General features: G+C 35.9%; 1 protein-coding gene, 1 non-coding gene and 1 pseudogene across 2 annotated transcripts in view; 1 reads left to right on the top strand and 2 right to left on the bottom strand.

Moving 5' to 3' along the window:
* LOC129074613 (F-BAR domain only protein 2) overlaps positions 1-21779 on the bottom strand; it is a gene marked incomplete at its 3' end in the record, with an annotated part of 79149 nt that overhangs the window by 32625 nt on the left and 24745 nt on the right. Inside the window, exons 3-6 of the mRNA XM_054578488.1 lie at positions 15038-15112; positions 11646-11787; positions 11402-11554; positions 3339-3443 (exon numbers count right to left, since the gene is read on the bottom strand). Of these exons, the coding sequence (XP_054434463.1) occupies positions 3339-3443; positions 11402-11554; positions 11646-11787; positions 15038-15112 (475 nt within the window). The remainder of the gene's footprint in view (positions 1-3338; positions 3444-11401; positions 11555-11645; positions 11788-15037; positions 15113-21779) is intronic.
* On the bottom strand, positions 9115-11294 carry LOC129074703 (Golgi SNAP receptor complex member 1-like; annotated as a pseudogene).
* LOC129074748 (U2 spliceosomal RNA) lies at positions 12152-12342 on the top strand. The gene has a single exon (XR_008529565.1). It is a non-coding gene; the product is annotated as a U2 spliceosomal RNA (small nuclear RNA).

Below are 21779 nucleotides of genomic sequence, written 5' to 3'. Positions count from 1 at the left end.
AACCTCCCCTATTTTGTATCTACTATTTATGCTACTTATTCCCTGTACCTTTTCCCCCATTCTCCTCCATCCCCCTCCCTTCTGATCTCCATTTCTGTGATTCTGTTCTGTTCTTGTTTTTTTTTTAGGTTCAGTTGTTGATAGTTGTGAGTTCGTTTTCATTTTACTGTTCATAGTTTTTGATCTTCTATTTCTTGGATAAATCTCTTTAACATTTCATATAGTAAGGGCTTGGTTATGATGAGCTCCTTTAACTTTATCTGGGAAGCACTTTATCTGCCCATATTTTATCTGCCCAATATTTCTAAATGACAGCTTTGCTGGATAGAGTAATCTTGGATGTAGGTCCTTGTCTTTCATAACTTTGAATACTTCTTTCCAGCCCCTTCTTTCCTGAAAGGTTTCTTTTGAGAAATCAGCTAACAGTCTTGTGGAACTCCTTTGTAGGTACATGTGTCCTTTTCTCTTGCTGCTTTTAAGATTCTCTCCTTAACTTTAATCTTGGGTAACGTAATTAAGATGTGCCTTGGTGTCTGCTTCCTTGGGTTTAGCTTCTTTGGGACCCTCTGAGCTTCCTAGACTTCCTAGAAGTCTATTTCCTTTGCCTGATTGGGGAAGTTCTCCTTCATTATTTTTTCAAATAAGTTTTCAATTTCTTGCTCTTCCTTTCTCCTTCTGGGACCCCTACGATTCGGATGTTGGAACATTTAAAGTTGTCCCAAAGTTTCCAAAGCTTCTCCCCATTTTTTTGAATTCTTGTTTCTTCATCCTTTTCTGGTTGAGTGTTTCTCTATTCCTTCTGCTCCAAATCACTGGAGTCCTGGTTTCCTTCCCTTTATTGTTGGTTCCCTATATATTTTTCTTTATTTCATTTTGCATAGCTTTCACTTTTTTCTCCATTTTGCAACCATACTCAACCTTTTCTGTGAGCATCCTGATTCCCACTGTTTTGAACTGTGCATCTGATAGGCTGGCTTTCTCTTCATCGCTTAGTTCAATTTTTGGAGCTTTGATCTGTTCTTTCATTTGGGCCATACTGCTTTGTCTCAGTGCGCCAGTTACATTGTAAGGGGCAGAGCCTTAGGTAGTCGCCAAGGAGGGGGCAACCCAGGTCACTGAGTTGTGATGCTCTCTGTGGGAGAGGGGTCCAAGAAAAAACACTGCCACTTGCTCGGCTCTTGCTGGTTTTCAGTAACTTCCCCCACTGCCCACAAGCAAGCTGGGCCCTTCTGGTGCTGATTCCCAGGTGGATGGGTTTCTGTACATTCTAGGACCCTGTGGGTCTCTAGAACGAACTCTCCTATGAAGCTGGGGGTTTCTCCCGTTGCCTCATCCACCACAGATTTTTATAGCCAGAGGTTATGAGGCTTTCTTTTCCCACACTGGAACCCTGGATTGCGAAGTCTGTCTCGCTCCCCAGCTGTTCCTCCTGGTTTATCCGCACAAAGATGTGGGACCACCTGGTCCTCCAGCTGCTGCCTTGCCGCACACCTTCTCTGCCCCAGCTGCCCGTCTCTGCCCCTCCTACCAGTCTGGATGAATGTTTCTTCTTTAACTCTTTGGTTGTTGGACTTCCATACAGTTTGATTTTCTGGCAGTTCTGACTGGTTTTCGTTTTTAAATTTGATGTTGCCCTTCTTTTTGTTGTGTGAGGAGGCAAAGTGTGTCTACCTATGTCTCCATCTTGGCCAGAAGTGTAAGTGTCAGCTCTTTTACACCTCTGGGTCTTCATACCTATGGTCCCCAATGCCTAGAATGAACTCTGGCCCTGGAATGAGTCTCTGACTCATTCTTTAAGCCTCAATTTTAAATGTCACTTCTCCAATGTGCCTTTCCTAACTTCCTAACCTAAATTAGGTCACCCCTAGTATTCTATCTCATGGAAGCCTATTCTTTTCCCTTGTAACACCATAATAATTTATAACTTTATATTTAGGCATGTATTTAATGTCTGCCTCCCTCATCTATATTCCTAAAGCAGGGAGATATTTCTTTCATTTGCACAGATACAGTACCCACCCAGCATCTAGCACAGTGCCCACAACATGGTTAGTAAACATGGATGCATGTATGCCTACACACAAGCATGCAAGCCTTTTGATTTGTGAGATGTAAATCCTTCACTACTCCCAGTGAGAAGATGACTCCCTAGAGTCCAAACAGTCAGACTCATAACTCCTTCTTTCACACCTACTGAGTGCGTACTATGATCTGAGAACTGTTTTAAGTGCTGAGGAAACAGCAGTAAGTAAATCAATCCCTGCTTCCCTAGAACTTACATTTTTATGGGGGAAATGGGACAATGAAAAATATGGGTTATAATGCTGGCTGGTGTGGCTCAGTTGGTTGGCGTATCATCCCATAAACTGAAAGGCTGTGGGTTCAATTCCCAGTCAGGGCACGTGCCTAGGTTATGGGTTCGGTCCCCTGTAGGTCTGTATACAAGGGGCAACCGAATAGTGTTTCTCTCTTGCATCGCTGTTTCTCTTTCCCTCCCTTCCCTTCTCTTTAAAATCAATAAACGTGCCCTGAAATGAGGATTAAAAAAATGGGTAGAAAAGCTAGTGTGTTTCACCATGTTTCTAGTCCCCTCATGACTAAGAATAATGTTCTAAGAAAAGGTTCCTCCCCCAGCCTCAGTACCATCGTGAAGTTAATGCAGCTGACCCATGATGAACAAGTAGCATAACAAATAAACCCTTGCTATTGTAAGCCACTGAGATTTTGGCAGGGGAGGGGTTCTTTGTCACCTCAGCATACCCGACCTATCATGACTAATACAATAAATAAAATTCATGGTATGTTAGATGATGAAAAGGTGCTGCAAGGAAAAAAAAAAGAAGAGGAAGAAGAGGGTGGGGGTGAAATTTTAGGAATGATTCATAAAAGGCATCCATCTTAAACTTAGGCCTTTAATTAAAGCTCTAGAACATCAAATTGAATATAATTATCCCAAGCTTATGGAATACAGATTTTATTTTTATTGTCTGTCTTCTCTCACTAAAATGGAAGTTCTATGAAAGCAGGGAGTTTTAATTGTCTTGTTAACTGCTGTATCCTCAACATTGAGTCATTTCCAGTTTTCATCTTAACATTTGCCAATGTCCTCATTTTCCCCAACTCTCTTTAAACAGCCTCTTCTGATCTGAATGATCCATTATAATTACTGCATCTTGGTCCTCATCTCCAAAACAAAATGTGTATTTTAAAATAGCATTATTAAAACATTGAGAGTGTGCATTTTAACATTTAAAAAGTTTAAAAATTATAACAAAAATTATATTTAACCAGTAAACATAAATATCTTGTTGTAGATTTAAACCCTTAAAATTACCAACCTGAGCCGTTTCTGTCATTTTCTGTTCAAAATCAGCTTTTGCTAATGCATATTTTTCCACATAGAGTTTATAGGTATCTGTAGCTTTCTTAGATTTAACAGCTGCCTGTAACAAAACAAAAACATTTTGAACTACAAAATGACCTTTCTTCTTTCTTGATGTAAGTTAATATGAAATAACAATTTAACGGATTTTAAGGGATCAGAACTATGCTGAGTTCAATATGACATAAAGTAATTTAATATCTTTTTTCAAGTCCTCCTTAATACTATTTTTTGTTATAGTCACATAATACAGAAATTAAATGCTGATCCTGTCTGATGAAATGTGCTTTGAAAAGTTAAATTCTCTCCTCTTTCTATAACCCAAACTAGGATCATATAACCACATTATAATGATACAGTGTAACTAAAATTTCAATGAACAAAAATGTGACAACACCATCAGAATATATTTGACACTTTTCTATACATGCGAGTTTTCCTCCCCGCACAACATATATGTGTTCCACTGAAATTCTGATTAATAGCTATAAAGCCAGCTCAAAAGTTGAGAATATCAGTTTTCCTTATCTCAGTTTCCGCTATGCTCCAGCAAATCTATAAATTTGATTTTAATCACAGCCAATTTTTTCATGATTTCTATTTTTTAAAAATTGTTACTGTATTATTACAGTTGTAGTTCAAAGTTCCATATTCAGTAAAAACAACATATTAAATATAAAGCAGTGAAGAATATGAAGATAAATTATATAGCAATCGTCCCAATGACTTCATAAAAGACAATTAACTTCTACATGAACCGCTAGAAACTGATAGCAAGTTAACAAAGCCATAGAAATAAAGATATTCTGTGGAAGACAGACATTTAGGAAAGGGGAAAACTGTGTGTAACTTATAAATTGTCTAACAAGAAACTTGACTATTCTCAAAGGACTGATCAACTTGGACAAGGGAAGTCTGAAGAGGGAGAGATGTTGAAGTAAGAGTTTAAAGAAGATTTTTTAAAAAGCTATAGGATTTCAAGATACAAAGATCTTCATTTCCTTGATGAAGTAAAAGATGGTCTGCTAAGAGTAAAGAAGAGCAGGATAGGGTTGGGAGCTTCTGGAGAATAAAAAAGTTTTAAACCATGGTTGTGGAGGATGTGACAGGTAATACCTAGATGCGTAAAAATATTGCTAAGAGTCACAAAGGATTAAGTAATGCTGAAAAACATGGAATTTGTGTAAAGCCAATTAGAACCAATATATAATTTTCTCTACCTTCAGAAGTCTAAGAATAAGAATTAGAAAGTTCGGTTTACCTGGAAGTTTGCGATTGGCAAGAGTACACAGACTCCTACTCTCTAAAAAAGTAATTATACTCGTTCTAAAATACGAGTGCACATAGTAATATTAAATATGTGTTCTATGCTTTCCCACTTTCATGAGTAAAGCATATAGAATGCCACTTTATCCTGTAGTACAAAGAAAACTGGTTTTGGAGCTAGAAGACACAGGATTCAATTTGACCTTGTCTTTGAACATTATATATAGTTCTCCATTCCTAAAATGGGAACAATACCATCTATGTTTTAGAGCTTTGGCAATGGTTAATTGCACTTCAGGTAAAGTGCCTGGGACAGGATCCAGCATATAGTTTAACTTACAAAATAAATGGTATCTGATATTATTATGGTTTCTAAAAGGAATATAATCAGGAACATATATCATGTGCTATTATTATATCTAAGAGCTGTACTGAGCTCTCTATCCCTCAAGTAATTTTCTAGTCTGCTCCTAAGGATTTTTCTTTTTACTCTTTCCCCACTACCTGGCCATTTGACATTATTTTATACTACTGTTACTATACCTTCCTCTAACATCCTGTCCCTGTTCAAACACTAACAATTAAATGAGATAAATACTTTAAAGTTTACTATGTACCTTCATAGGAAACCCAGATAACCAAGATTACTAGAATTTAATTTAGAAACAATTTTAATGGCATGGTTATCAATGTTTCATTTTGAATTTTTTTTTCTGTAATGCCAAGAGATTTTGGTTTCTTCTTCCAGCTACCTAAATTTTCAGGCTGTGCAACCAACAGTCCATGGAGTGATTTTTAATGACACAGCCCAGCCAAATGACACAGTCCTACAAGTAGCTCATTCTTTTCTTGTTCCTCATCCTAACACCTACTCTTTTTCTCTGCTATTAAGTTCCTGCCTAATAATTTGTGCCAGCTATTGATAAAGACATCAGTTGTGATCATTCTTCGAAATACTGCAATTTGAAAGAAAACTCATAATGGAAAATTCCCCCAAAATACAACTATAATGACTGTGTCAATACTTTTAAAAGTCATTTATTTCATTGGATCTTTCCTATTTTCTTTTTACAGGTTTTGTTTTTACACATTTGTACAAAATAAGATTTCCTCTTCTAACCTAGATTAAAACCTCTTTCTAACCTCTTGTTCTGCATTATTCGTCTTGACTCCCCAAAAAGAAAGGTTCTTGAAAATGAGAGGAAGTAATAATGTACTTAGCCTTCAATAACCTTGATAATATCTAGCACATAACATGACAGACACATAGTAAGTAAAACATTTATTTACTATTGCATACAGATTACCACTTCATAATCTATCAATCAGAAAAATACTTGAATAAGCTATTGGAAAAAGGCTACACTCTAGTCTACAGCCTATATTTAAAACAAACTTTATTATATTTATAAGCAGGGAAAATTCCAATATTTTGTTCTAATGATTATTTTTTGAAGTAAACACATTTGTTGTGTTGTGGGCAATACAATGATGGTTTCTGATTCCAAGGAATTTATAATCTAATAGAAATAAAAGACTGACTGGAGGAACATTACTCCTTTTAAAAGACCTATAATATCTCTCTAGAATATAAACAAAGCAATTATTTCACAACACTATTCATGACACTTAAAATTATAGCACTTTTAAGAGATGGGAGGAAGTTCCTGAAGCATCATTTCCTCTTCCTATACTCAAATAGTCTAGAATTCTAACTAGTTTTGGTACTCAAATCTTTACTTAGTCAAGAGGAGTAAAAATATTAATTTAAAAATTTTAAATCAGCATATTTTATAGCTTTTTCCCCCTACAATATTCTCATCATCTTGGTCTAGTCATTCAACTCAGCATACAAACTTATTTGTTCACTATTTCTGACTGTGAAATTAATGTCTTCATTTCAGAAGGTAAGAGCTAGATCTAACCCAGAATTGCAAACAGGTTAAGTCTTTTGAAACATACTTTCTGATAACAGGAAACAGTACATTTTCTTTCATCTTATTTAGAAGCATGAAGAAAAAGTTACCCTTTATAAGTTGTAACTTACATTCTTTATATCAGCTGTCACTCTCCAAGGTTAAAATATTCCAGAATATTAAGGAAATTATATACCAACTTAAGGAAGCATCTTGGAAAACTGACAAAAGCAGTACATGATAATAAAAAACTAAAATTTAAAAAAATTTTTTGTTGACTTACAAGGTATTTTAAATAATGATAAAAACATATTTAAAGAAAACTAAGGTTATATAAAAGGATATAGAAGCAAATTTAGAAGGTAATTGCACTGGGAAAATCTACATTTTTTTAAATTATATTTTACTGATTATGCTATTACAGTTGTCCCAATTTTTCCCCCTTTGCCTCCCTCCAGTGAACATCCCCTACCCCCTACACCATTGTTCATATCTATGGGTCATGAGTGTAACTTCTCTGGCTATTCCATTTCCTATACTATACCGTCCATCCTCTTTGCTATTCCGTAACTATTTGTACTTCTTAATCCCCTCACCTCTTTACCCTTTCCCTACAAACCCCTCTCATCTGGCAATCATCAAAACGCTCTCCATATCCATGAGTCTGTCTCTGTTCTTGTTTGCTTAGTTTCTTTTTTTAGATTCAGTTGTTGATAGATATGTATTTACTGCCACTTTATTGTTCATAGTTTTGATTTTTTCTTAAATAAGTCCACTTAACATTTCATATAATAGTGGTTTGGTGATGATGGATTCCTTTAGATTTTTCTTGTCTGGGAAGCTCTTTGTCTGCCCTTCCATTCTAAATGATAGCTTTGCTGGGCATAGCAATCTTGGCTATAGGTTCCTGCTTTTCATGACTTTGAATATTTCTTGCCAGTCCCTTCTAGCCTGCAGTTTCTTTTGAGAAATCAGCTGACGGTCTTATGGGAATTCCCTTGTAGGTAACTGCCTTTCTCTTGCTGCTTTTAAGATTCTCTCTTTATCTTTAACCTTTGGCATTTTCATTATGAAGTGTCTTGGAGTGGGCCTCTTTGCATCTCTCTTGTTTGAGACTCTCTGTGCTTCCTGGACTTGAATGTCTATTTCCTTCACCAAATTAGGGAATTTTTCTTTTATTGTTTTTTCAAATAGATTTCCAATTTTTTGCTCTTTCTCTTCTCCCTCTGGTACCCCTATGATGCCAATGTTGGACCTCCTGAAGTTGTCCCACTGGTTGCTTTACCCTATCCTCTTTTTTTGGATTCTTTTTTCTTCTTGTTCTGACTGGTTTTTTGCTTCCTTATGTTCCAAATCACTGATTTGATTCTTGGCCTCATCCACTCTACGGTTGTTTCCCTGTAAATTGTTCTTTATTTCAATTAATGAATCCTTTGTTTATGACTTGATCTTTTTTATGCTGCTGAGGCCCTAAGTTCCTTGAGCATTCTTATAATCAGTGTTTTGAACTCTATCTGATAGATTGCTTATGTGTTTTTAGTTCTTTTTCTGGACTTTTGATCTGTTCTTTTATTTGGGCCATGTTTCTTTGCCTCTTCAATTTGGCGGCTTTCCTGTCTTTATTTCTGTGTATTAGAGCTGCTTTTACTCCCTGTTTTAATAGTGTTGCCTATATAGAAAAGGCACCTGTAAATTGTGTCGGGGAGAGCCTTAGATAATTTCCAGGGATGGGCAACCCACTTCACCTCTTTGTGGCTCTATATGTGGGAGCAGGGGGGTCAGAGAGGGGATAATGCTGCTGCCTGGCTTCTGGAGGCCTGCCCAGCACTTGACCAGCGTCTAGTCACCTCACCCGCCTCCCATATGTGACTGGCACCCTTTCAGCTGTTGCAGTGGGGTTTGTGTATGTTCTAAGACCATTCAGGCCCTTTAAGCAGTGAAATTCAGGCAGTTTCTTCTGCCGCCCCACCCCCTACTGGTTTTTACAGTCAGAGGTAATGGTGGTTTATCTTCCTGGTGCTGGAACCCTGAGCTGTGCGGTCTGGCTAGGGGCTGGGATCGCTCACTACCAAGGCTTCCCTCCTGGTTTTTATCCACCACATGTGAATGTGGGACCATCCACTCCACCTCTCTGCCCCTCCTATCTGTCAGATGAATGTGGCTTCTTTAAATCCTTGGTTGTCAGACGTCCATACAGTTGAATTTTCTGACAGTTCTGGGTGTTATCTGTTTTTAAGATCTGGTTGTAATTCTTTCTATGGTTGCGCAAAGAGGCAAAGTATGTCTACCTATGCCTCCATCTTGACCAGATGTCCTAATCTTCTTTAATGTAAGTTTATATGGACTTACCTCTTTGAACCTCAACAAAAATGTTTTCGTTCATTTGTTTTATAAATTTAAATTTCATCTGGACTGAGTTCTCATTCCAATTGTTAAGTTTATTGGTGTCTTAGTATTAGATTTCTTAGATGTGCACTAGAATTTTGGCTGTTTGCTCATTTCAAATGGGAGGGGTCCCCCCCCCCCCTTTCTCTTTCTATCAATACTGCTAGACATCTCCATAGAATACAATGTAAATGGTACCTCCTAGGATCGTGTTAGGCTCCACTCTTTATGTTCACCCATTCCAATCTAGTAGTTTTAAGGTTATCTCCTGCCAGCCCTCCAAGACCCCAGTTTAGTATCAGTCTTGTAAAAGTAGTTTTTAATTACTTACCCAGAAAAATATTGGAGATATGACCAAAGTAGTCATGAATTGGTTCCTTGGCTTGATTGACTCACAGTCAGAATCATATCCCCAAAAATGCCAACTTCCAATAAAGTTTGAGCTCTAGTCAGCAACCCAAGAGCATTTTTCCTTCCCTACTTACAGCTTTATACAATGAGTGGGGCTCCTTGTGATTATCTTTTTTTCCTTACTTTTCTTTTATTAAAACTAAAAACAGATGGAAGTGTGTGTTAGAAAAAACAGTACAGAAAACCTGTGTCTCATGACAATGTCAAAGAGTCCATCACTCTCAGTCTTAGATAATCCTGCTAATAAGTCTAATTATCAAAAACAGTCTATTTCTCCTTCCATTCTTTATTCCAGATCAGGGCCTGAAAGTGGTAGTTCTCAAGAGTTCCTAGAGATGTCCCATCAATGGAAAGCATACAGTAGCAATAGGATGGTATATACAACAATACCACTACCCAGAATTAGTGAGTCTAGCCACTTCCTAAGGTTGATTCACTGGATCAGGCTGTTCACAGGAGGAAAACGATTGGCCAGTGTTCACTTTGCTCTGAATCAATTTCAACATTTCTCTCTGTGCAGTTTTATTTTCTTTTGTTGCCATAGCAATGCTTATTGCTTCTTCTATTAGACGATCTGAGTTTCAAAGGTGCTCATATTCTTTCAAAAATAGTTCAGTTCTGTTGTTTACTCCAGACCCACTTTTATATGACTCAATGTCCTTTTGTACTGATCCCATGAGAGTCTCCCTTTCCTGTATTTCTATAAAGTTTGCTTTGGTTTTATAGAATTCACGTATATAATCCTGCAATATAAGTCTGTCACTGTAATACATGCATCAATGCTGCATTCAAGGAGGGAACACCCACACTGTTAATATATTCTGCTGTTTTTTCACTTACTTCTATAAGCCTTGCCAAAAGCTGTTCGATCTCAATTGCCATTGTTTCAAACATTCTTTCTTGCTTTGATCCATTTAAAAGGGGTGTTGTGTCAGAGCTATACCTGTCATGTCTTCCATCTCGGCACTAGTTTCAGGTCAAGTTCATTTTCCAGCTGTCCAGCCTGTTTCCTGAGTTCTTCCCAGTAATTGCTTGTCCTTGCGATTATCTTAAGTATGGAATATAGTCCTCTTTACCACACAAAAGGCAAAATCTACTGCCTAACTTAGGACTTTGAGTCCAACAAGCCTGCATAATCAATCTCGACATGCCACTTCAGGTTTCTGTTTCATTTCTGGTTCATAAAGGTAGTATTCTTTTTGGAACCTGTTATTTGTTGTTTTCCCTTTTTATATTTTATTCAAAATTGCTATGTCTAGAATGGGGGTATTTTTTTAAACTGCAAAATTACTATGCCTCATTTCTCTCCCCTTCCTAATTCTTATTTATTGCATAAATATTAAAGGAAATATATTATACCAAATTCCATCAATTGTTTTGATTTTTCTATGTTTTCTTCTAGTTTCTGCCCATGCGTGCACACTATAATAATTGTAATTGTAATATGGTTGCAATTTGGTTTTCTTTATTGGATATTTCAAATACTTTACACAGTTTTCAAAATTATCACTCCCTACAGCTCATTCCTAATAGAAACTATACCACATCAAACGAATGATTAAACTGTTTTGAAAGGGGGGAAAAACCTACTTTCAATTAAAATACAAGTGGGGAAAGGGTTGTGGTTTACCACAGTACTACATAAATGTGCTCAAAGTCAGCAATATATTGACCACAACCTATATTTAAAGCTTATCTTCAAGTATCTATGCCTTTCTATTACACCAAAGTCTTGCTTCACAAAGTTTTTTACCTCATTATTAAATCTTATTCCAAGCAGTATCTCGATTATATTATAAATATATCCTGTAAAGTGTCAGTGACAAAAAGAAATCATTCCTTTTTATGTATATGCTAATTTGTTTACCACATACAACATATTTTGCAAACCTAACTCTGTTTCACTCACGTATATCACTAATACTCGGAGGCATAGTGTCCTCTCAAATATGAAATCATTTGTGAGTGTCTGAAGATTAAATGCACTCTTGCGTTCGACAGTGCTTTGAAACCATAGAGGAATTATTTTTATTATAATTACCTTTTCTATTTCTCTTTGTGTAGCTCCTTCCTTTTTCAAACGTTCCTGTTCTACGCACTTGGCATTGTAATTTTCCTTGGACTTCTGGAGGGCCTGAGTTATGCTCTGAATGGTTTGAACAGCTTCCAGAGTTCCTGCAACTTCTTCTTTAGTCTGTTTGGTATAAAATGATTCATCAAAAATGCTGAAACTGTAAAACACTCAATATCTGATCAATCAATCCTTTAACAAGAAAAAGTTATACCTTTTTATGAGACTTTACTTGTTCTTCTCCATACTTCTGAACTTCCTTTATTAGTTCTTGTAGTTTTCTAACAAGATCCAAGTGACAATTAGCTAATTTCTCTGTAGATGTTTTGAACACATCCCACACTGGGGCAAATGTTCTAAGGGAAAGAAAACATGAAAATAATTTACTTAAAAAAGAAAAGTTTAAGGCTCCAAAATAGAACAAGTGGAATTAATAATGTTATATTCAGCCATTTTAAATACGCAAAAGATGAAATTAAAATAAATTAAAAATTAAATGACTGACAGACTGCTCTTACTTTTTAAATCTTTGGTTAATTGAATAAAACATTTCTGGATCTCTGGTATACAGAAATAGGTTAACTAATTATCAAATGTCTGGCCATGGCCTTCATTTAATTTTATTATTTTCTCAGTTGATTTGGTTATTTAGACTTGTATCAGAAGCATTTCCAATCACTGTCTCCATTGAAAATGCTTCATCAATAATAAAAGTTCCTTATCGCTTCTCGGCCTTTTGGCTAAGATCAAGTGTAGTATCTGTTCTTATCAGTTTAATATCTGATACGTCCTCTATCCGAGGACAATATATTAAATGGATTTTTAGAATTAGGAGATGGAATAGGAGCTTGCTCCGTCCACTCCACGCATCGACCTGGTATTGCAGTACTTCCAGGAATGGTGCACCCAAAAAAAAAAAAAAAAAAAGGTTCCTTTGAATTTACACATGCAAAAGTTAAAACTTGCACATGACTTTTTTAGTGCCTTCATCCTTAATAATTACACAGAATAATTTTTAAACTGTTATCTAAAACCTTTGGGAGGCATTACAATTTTATCTGAGTACTTCAACAAACGCTGAGTGTCCCCTTTCTTCTACATGGAATAACACTCATGACATACTTTCCTACCACCTTCTCTCAATATTGAGGATTTAACAAATTCAGAAGGTTCAAGTACTTCCAAGAATTATTTACTATATCATAATAGCTTAGATAGTACTTGGGATGCCAATGATTAATTTAAACTAATTTGGTCAATAGAGAACAATCTAAGAATAATTTTATCCTATGCCATCCTCAGGTAGTTCCTAAAGTATATTCAACAGCACTTGCTTTGTTCTATGACAAAACTTCTAACAGAAAACAAAACAAATAGCAGCAATAATCACTAAGTCAAAAGGATAGAGAAAGAAATTACTTATCCTAATATGTATTCTATGCCAATTATTGCATTTCCTACCTAGTAGGAAAGCTAACAATGCTCATTTTAAGAAACATTTTAATAATTCAAAGATTTTTAAAATACTTAGGATAGGATTGTTCTGATTAGATCTCACTTCACACTTTTAAAATCTCTCATCAGCACTAAATCTGGCATGTAGTTAGATGGAAACTTTTGAAAGGAAAAAAGACACCTAAAATGTATCCACTAGTACAGCACTAAAGGACTTGTATATCACTTCATGTAAACCTGATACATGATAGTCTAGACTTCACAAAGCAGATAAGAGTATCCCTTTGCTTTTACCAAAGGATTCTTTACAGTGAAAAGCAGTTCAACATAAGATTTCATTAAATATAGGTTTCTTTAAGGAATTTCAAATATTTCATTTACAAAAGTTTGATATATATAACTTTCTTCCTAGTCAAGTAATAAACATGTATAATAAACAGTAAGAAAGAAAACAGATGAATCCAAAATATGCTTAAATGCAACTAAACAAAGAAAGGTAAAATTGAATTTCTTGCCTAAATATGCAGCAGTAAACAAAAACATTAATATTTAAAATCTTTGTGATCTTAAGATGATAAAGCAAAAAATAAAAATCATCTATTATTTATGAAAAGCACATATTCCAAAGAGAGAAATGCTGTCAGTAACTTTATTATCAGGAAACACAGCTAAAGTCAATCTGTGTTTTTTTATCTCCCACCTGGTGATTAAAAATAGGTTAGAATTTCATTCAGTACATTATGGCTAGCCCTGATTGGTGTAGCTCAGTTGCTTGGGAGTTATCCTGCAAAGCAAAAAAGGCCACTGGTTGGATCCCAGGTCAGGGCACATTCTTGGGTTGCTGGTCTTGTGAGAGGCAACTGATTGACGTTTCTCTCACACATCGATGTTTTTCTCACTCTCTTTCTCCCTCACTTCCCTCCCCCAAAAGTAAATAAATGAAATCTTTTTTTTTAAATGGCCAATTTGTTATTCTAGTTACTTTCTGACCCTTCCACTACAGTTAATAAAGAAGTTACATTTTAGAAGAGGCATGTTTAAATGGAGGCTCCAGAAGTAGGAGGATACAAGAAAAGTGAGGAGAGAGATGGAGAAAAGAAGAATGAAGTTATATGGAGAGAGTGGAGGGGGAAGAACTGGAGGAGGACTTGGAGGAAGAAACAAAAGTAATCAACTACCAGTCCCTGCTCTCCTCTGCTGAATAAGGTGATAGCTCTCTATACTTCCCAGCCAGTGTACATATTAACAAAAGGTTCTGTTAGTTGTGGCTATCAGCACTTACATAGTCAGTGTCATGACAGTAGAGAATACTTTCATAAAACAGTTATTCTTAAACAGTTTTTTGAATCACAAAACCACATCAATCTGATAACTAGTATAGACTCTCTACATCAGAAATGAGTTAATAATACATAAAACTTTACATAAAATTTCCAGGGATTCACAGATTCATCAGAAACCCATAAAAAGAGGAATCTTTTACTAAATATCACTATAAAAATCTTTATGTGTTAGACAAACTATCTTCACATTTGAGCTAAAATATAACCTCCCCAAATTTTAGATAATTAAATCAGATTAAGTGTTCCTTCCATAGTTGTTATGATTCAAATTATATAATTATTATTCCCAGAGTTGTTATGGCTATAAGCATATCTCGCTTTAAATATATTCTTATTATTAATATTTATTTTCCAAAGAACGCATTTCTTCAACAAATTCTTAAAAAGACTTAATGACCATCTATAAAAATCATGAGACATTTCTAATGCATTTTAACATTTCAATAGTTTATTTTAAGTGAGTTTTTAAAGATCACTGTTTAGCAGTATTTAAATGAACCTACAGAAAACTAGGATAACAAGCATTACACATAATACTTATAATGTCCAAATTACACTAAAGAATGACTACGCTGTTTAAGAAAGGGGGGGGGGGATTAAGTTTCATGTGCGTGACTGTATTAAGTAATTTAGCAAATTCAATTACATTTCCAAGCAAGTCAAGAATATAGTCACAGATACATTTTAAATAAGTATATTATTATATATTTCACATTTATGAACTATTATATCCTCAATAAACCTAATTTTCTGATGAATTCTGCCTAAATCAACACTGAAAAAAAGTTCGTCAAAGAAATTAACTCACCCAAGTTGTGAATAATTGCTTGCAGATTTTGCTAGTTTTGTCATTGACCTGGAGTATGCCTCTTCTATTGTAGCTCTGTTAAATCAAATTCCCATGTTATAATCTCTCTTGTTTAATAACCAAATGCATAGCAAAGTTATCAAAATACAATTAAAACTGTAGAAACAAAAAGATAACTCCAATTACATGTTAAAAATAAGTAGGTATATGGTCATAAATTTCTGGCCTATCTTTAGATGGCCTTTGTGCACATTTGCTTAAAGAACTAGTTTTGGTATCGAACTGAAATAATTTATATCACCAAAAAAACTTAAATGAAGTCACCCCTCTTTTTTATCTTTAGTACCAATGATTATTTAAACAGAAAATACAAGAGTGCTGCTTCTTGTATTCTTGCTCTCTCTATGAACTGATTCAGTGTAAAAGTCATTTATTTGTAATACTTAGTAGACATAACATAGTTTGATTTTTCTTCAATGCTGTGATTTCATTGTTACACACATTTAACAGAACAAGAGATTGATAAAAGTCTCTTGCACAATACTAAATACAAATTATTAGCTAGTCTGAAATCCTGAACTTCAGGGCTTACTCTAAAAATTTTGTGATTAGATCTAAAATACTACTAAATGTTTCACACTAGAATACTGTTTCTTATATAACTACTATTTACCTTATAGGACTTCAGGCTTTAAAAGAAATATCAACCAAAGCCTTTAAGTATGGGATAAAAAAAATTTTCCTGTAAACATACAGCCTACATATACAAAATATGAGGCTACCCTGGCCTTCTTCACAGTATAAATCTTAAGTCTATCTTACCTTTCCTTCATTACCCTGTCACTTCTCAATCTGTGCTATCCCTAGTAGTGGAACAGTCTACAACCACCAATGCCCTTCCATTTACTTTGATAGGTTCAACTAGCTTACTATCTTTAATGTCCAAATCCAGATCATCACACTGCTCTATGTTTGTTTGTTTAATATCTAAATGCCTCAAGCACAACTCTACCTGGATATCACCTCAAACTCAGATTATCTAAACTAAGCTTATCTCCAAATTCTTCCCCTAACCCTTATCTATAACCCACTCTCTAACAAAAAGGAACTATTAACAGGATATGCCTCATACTGCTGGCATTGTGACTTTTTTCTGCTCCTTTAAATTTTTTCATCTTTTTAGTATACTATGTTACACAGGTAATACTTGGATAATCTAAAAAGTTAATACAGAAAGAAATAATAGTATCTCAATGGATAAGTTTTAACAGCAGGAAAAAAAGTGGTTCTATTTCCAGTAATAGTGATAAGAAAACCTTCCAATGAGGAAAACTAGAAAAACATGGGGGAGATGGGTGTGTGACTAAAAGGCATCCAAGAACTGAAGAGGCAGTTAAGAATCAGCAGGCCAAGATCCCAGAGAAGAATATCCAGAGGAGTGAGTCAGGTATGTAGGGCAGCTTTCCCTTGGGGGCATCGAGAAGAGGCAGCTAAGGCTAAGAAGTGGAGCAGAGCTTTTCACAGCCTCACAGGATAAGGGAGACAAAATTATAGATTCAGACCTGCCAAAGCTGGAAAGTATGGGAAATTCTATGCCCTTTAAATTCAAGACTCCAAAAGTAAGGATGAACAATAAATAGGCAAACCCTCAAAGAAACTGCAACCCATGTCTTTTCAAATCCTGATACTGGATTCTGTATGAATGCCTTATACACATTCATACAGCCACCAGGCACATAAGGAGACAAGACGTGGTGAACAAAACCAACAGGAACAAATTAGCTATGTTCCAAAAGCTGAAATTATAAAACGTAGACCTTATGAGTTTATGTATTATGTTCAAGGAGATGGTAGATTAATTCAAGAATTTCTGAAGAGAACTAGAAATCATTTTTTAAAAGTGGAGGACAACTCAAGAAATTTGAAAAGAATACAAATTCTGTATCTGAAAAATATAAAAGTTATTCTCTCAGTGGATAAGGTTTAACAGCTGATTGAATACACTGCAATGAGAATCAGAAAATCAGAAGAGATGTGAAAAGAATCTGCTGGAATAAAGCTCAGTGAGACCACAGAATGGAAAACAGAAGAGAAATAAAGGACAAAGGACAAAGCAAAAAATTCTAACATATATGTAAAAAGGAAACAAGTGGGTCAGAAGAACTATCTACAGAGACAAAAGGGGAGTATTTTCCAAAATTGACAAAAGATGTCAAACCAGAGAGGAATCAAGATGGTGGAGGAGTGAGTGGAAGTCACACTGACCTCCTCCCAAGACCAACCTGGAATTACAACTAAACTGTGGAGAAATCACCTGGAACAAACAACTGAACAATAGCAAGAGATGAGCCTTATAACCCCGGACAGACAGAAGAATCAGCTGTAGCACAACCTAACTGGTAAGGAGGGTGGTAGAGACTTGAGAAGGCGGGCGGGGTGCCCACGGGCAGCCGCACCAGAAGGATATTGAAACAGTCAATTGTTTCCCCCTAAGAAGAGCAAGGTCTAAAGCAACAGCAGGGATCTCCAGCCTACAGCACCAGAGCCCAAAAAGTACACAGATAACAGCTAGCTGTGAAAAGCTGCAGGGTTGCTCTCTGCCAGACACAGGCAGCTGAAGATGCAAAGCGCCATTTAAAGAGCCAATGCATAAATTTTTATTTGCAGGCATTTACCCTGGTCTCCAGCAATAGCAGGGGCAGAGTGGGCAAGAGATGCCTGAGAAGACACTGGGGAAGGAGGCTTTGGGAAGAGAACTGAGAGAGTAGCCAGCGGGATTCAGGTACTGACTTATCCCCCATACGTCAGCAGCCATCCTGCTCAGGCAGACCACTCCCTTGAGTGGCAGCAACATGAGAGGACCCAATAACCCCACCCTCAGGAGGGACTCTGCCCCGCCCTGTGGTGTCTAAATTGACTTGCTGAGTGCAGAGTGACTAGATTAACAGCTGAAAGAGACAGCCACAGGCAGTAGATTCCTGGAGATCTTGAACAGACTGTCTAAGGTCAGACAGGGTCCACATATGACATCATCAGAGGCAGATCCAGAAAGAAAAAAAACACGGTCTTCTACCATAGAAGTTCACATCACAAAGTCAGGAAATCAAGACAGATGAACTTAAGAAGCGGAAGTAAAAAAGAAGAGTCTCACAAATAATGGAAAGACAAAGAAATACCCCCTACTCAAAGGGAAAGGAGGAATCCCCAGAAAGAGAACTAAATGAAATAGAGGCAAGTAAACTAACAGATATTGAGTTCAAAACAACAGTTCTAAGGAAGCTCAATGAGCTCAGTGAGCTCAGAGAGAATTACAAAAAACTACAGGGAGGCTACAAGGAACTTACTGCAAACTATATCAGCATGAAAAGGACACAAACTATCAAGACACAAGAGGAAATGAAGAATACAATTTCTGAATTGAAGAACACAGTAGAAGGAATCAGAAGCAGGCTAGATGAAGCAGAGGAACGAATCAGTGAGCTGGAGGATAAGGTAGAAAAAATCTCCCGGAAAGAGCAAGAAAATGAAAAAAGACTCAAAAAGAATGAAGAGGCGTTTAGGGAAATGCAGGACAACCTGAAACGTAATAATATCTGTATAACAGGGATGCCAGAAGGAAAAGAGGAGGAGCAAGGGAGAGAGAACCTGTTTGAAAAAATAACGATGGAAAACTTCCCTAATTTGATGAAAGTCACACAAGTCCAGGAAGCACAGAGGGTCCCATTCAAGAGGAACCCAATGAGGCCCACTCCAAGACACATCATCATTAAAATGGCAAATATGAAAGACAAACAGAGAATCCTAAAGGAAGCAAGGGAGAAAGAGGTAGTAACATAAGAGAGCCCCAGTATGGCTAGCAGCTGACTTCTCAACAGAAACACTGTAAGCCAGAAGGGAATGACAAGAAATCTTCCAAGTAATGAAAAGCATAGGCCTTCAACTTACACTGCTCTGCCCAGCAAGGCTCTTCATTAAAATGGAAGGTGAAATAAGGAGTTTCCCAGACAAAAGAAGGCTAAAAGAATACACCTCCACCAAGCCAGCAATTGCAAAATATGCTAAAGGAACTGCTTTAAGAAGATGAAGGAAGAGAGTCTATGAATACCCAGTTCCTTTCACAGTCACCAATACTTGATATTACCAATATTTTTAATACTTATTATTCTGATTGTGACAATGATGTTATTTTAATTGTTACTTTATTATTTGTTGAAACTAAACCTGTTTTTGTATATTACTTGCCCATTTCTATTATTTTAAAAAAGCTTTAATTGACTTTTTGGTATTCTTTATCCATTTTTTTATTAAATGTAGGATTGTCTCCTTTAAAATAAAAATTAACCCTTTTTTAGATGTGTTGCAAATACTTTCCTATTCTATTAATGTCCTTTAACTTCTTTCATATGTATATTACTGTATAGTCTTAAATGTTTAATATAGTCATATTGACAATATTCTACTTTATAGCTTCCAGGTTTGAATATTTTACCTCAGAGTAAGAAAAATATTATTTTATATTTTCTCCTAACACTCCTTAGATTTTACATATTGATTTTTATCTCATCTGAATATTTTTTGTATAAAGTGTGAAACAGGGCTCTATATTTATTTTATTTCAATTAATAGTGGCCCATGCACCTTATTTGTTGAATAAGCCTTATTTTCCCCATTGATTTGACATATCAGTTTAATCATATATTACCTTGTTAGACAGATATGTACATTTGTTTCTGGAATTCTCATTTTATTTCATTGATCTACTTGATTATTTCTATGCTGGTGTCATGTTATTTTAACTGCTGAGACTTTACAATGAACTTAAATTTTTAAAATATTTTATAATGGATTTTGACATTTAAAAATAAATAAGGTCAATCAGCATTAAAAAAAAAAAAAGAAAGAAAGAAGGAACTCCTACCTTTTGCAACAACAGGGATGGAACTGGAGATTATTATGCTAAGTGAAATAAGCCAGTCAGTAAAAAACAAATACCATATGATCTCACCTATAAGTGAAATCTATCCAACAAAATAAACTAACAAACAAAATAAACCACAGGCATGGAAACATGGAGCAAATTGAAAGTGACCAGAGGAGATGGGAAGGAGGACAATGATGGAAAAAAGGAGAAGAGACTAAACAAAGAACACGCATGAATGGCCCATGGACATGGACAACAGAGTGGGAACTGACTGTGGGAGAGGGCAGCGGGGCAGGATGGATGGAGGAGGGCAAAAGGGGAAAATGGAGATAACTGTAACGGAATAAACATGATTTAAAAATTAAAAAATGTCAAACTGCAGATCCAGGTAGCCCAACAAATCTTAAGAGCATAAATAAAAAGATATCTACACCTAGTCATATCACAGTAAAACTGCTGAAAAATCAAAGACAATAAGGCAAACTGTAAAACTATAAAACTCTGAGAAGATAACACGAGAAAATCTAGCTGACCTTGGGTATAGTGATGTCATTAGATACAATGCCAAAGACACAACCTGTGAAAGAAATCATTCTTAAGCTAGACTTCATTAAAATGTAAATTTCTACTCTGTGAAAGAAAATGTCAAGAAAATGAGAAGACAAGTCACAGACTGAGAGAAACTATTTGCAAAAGACACTCCTGGAAAAAGAACTGTTATCCCAAATACAAAAAGAACTCTTAAAACTTAACAATAAGAAAACAGCCTAATACTTTGCTGTTCAAAGAAGGAAATCTTACCTTTTGCGACAGCATGAATGGACCTGAAAATTCTTATGCTAAGTGCAATAAGCCAGCCAGACAGAGAAAGACAAATACCCTATGAATTCACTTATATGTGGAATCTAATGAACAAATAAACTTGATGAACAAAATAGAAACAGAGGCATGGATACATGGAACACAATGACAGCTGTCATGGGGGAGGAGAGTGGGGGTGACTGGATGAAAGAAAGTGAAGGGATTAGCTAAAGAACATATGCATAACCCACAGACATACACAACAGTGTGGTGATGGCCAGAGGGAGTGGGGGCCAGGGCTGAGTGGAGGTGGAAAAACGTGGAGGGCAGATGGGGGCTTCTGTAATAGTGCCAACAATAAAAATAACGTTAATAAATGAAAAGTTTTAAAAAGAAAACAGCCTAATTTTTAAAAAATGAACCAAAGACCTTAACAGACACCTCTCCAAAAAAGATATACAGATGACAAAGCAGCACATGAAAAGATGTTCCACATTGCATTTTCAGGAATATGCGAATTAAAACAAGACACCACTACATACTTATTAAAATGGCCAAAGTCTGAAACCCTGACAACACCAAATACTGGCAAGGATGTGGAACAAAAAAAACTGTCATTCATTACTGGTGCGCATTCAAAATGATACAGCCACTCTGGTAGGCAGTTTGGCAGTTTCTTACAATACTAAACATATACTTACTTCAAGCAATTGTGTTCCTTGATATCTACCCAAAGGAGCTGAAAACTTAGTCCACACAAAAACCTACACATGGATGTTTACAGCAGCTTTATACATGATTATCAAAACTTAGAAGCAACCAAGATGTCCTTCATTAGGTGAATGGATAAACTATGGTAAATTCACACAAAAAAGCTATAAGCCAGAAAAGACATGGAGTAACCTTACATACATATTACTAAGTGAAAGAAGCCAATCTAAAAAGGCTATTACATACTGTGTGATTCCAACTATATGATATTCTGGAAAAGGCAAAACTATGGAAACAAAATAGAGCACA

The sequence above is a fragment of the Pteronotus mesoamericanus genome, unplaced genomic scaffold (assembly GCF_021234165.1).
Source record: "Pteronotus mesoamericanus isolate MK-2021 breed Mesoamerican mustached bat unplaced genomic scaffold, CSHL_Meso_final contig_50, whole genome shotgun sequence".
NCBI lineage: Eukaryota > Metazoa > Chordata > Mammalia > Chiroptera > Mormoopidae > Pteronotus > Pteronotus mesoamericanus.
The sequence above is the reverse complement of the archived record's forward strand: the minus strand, read 5'-3'. Positions and strand labels throughout refer to the sequence as shown.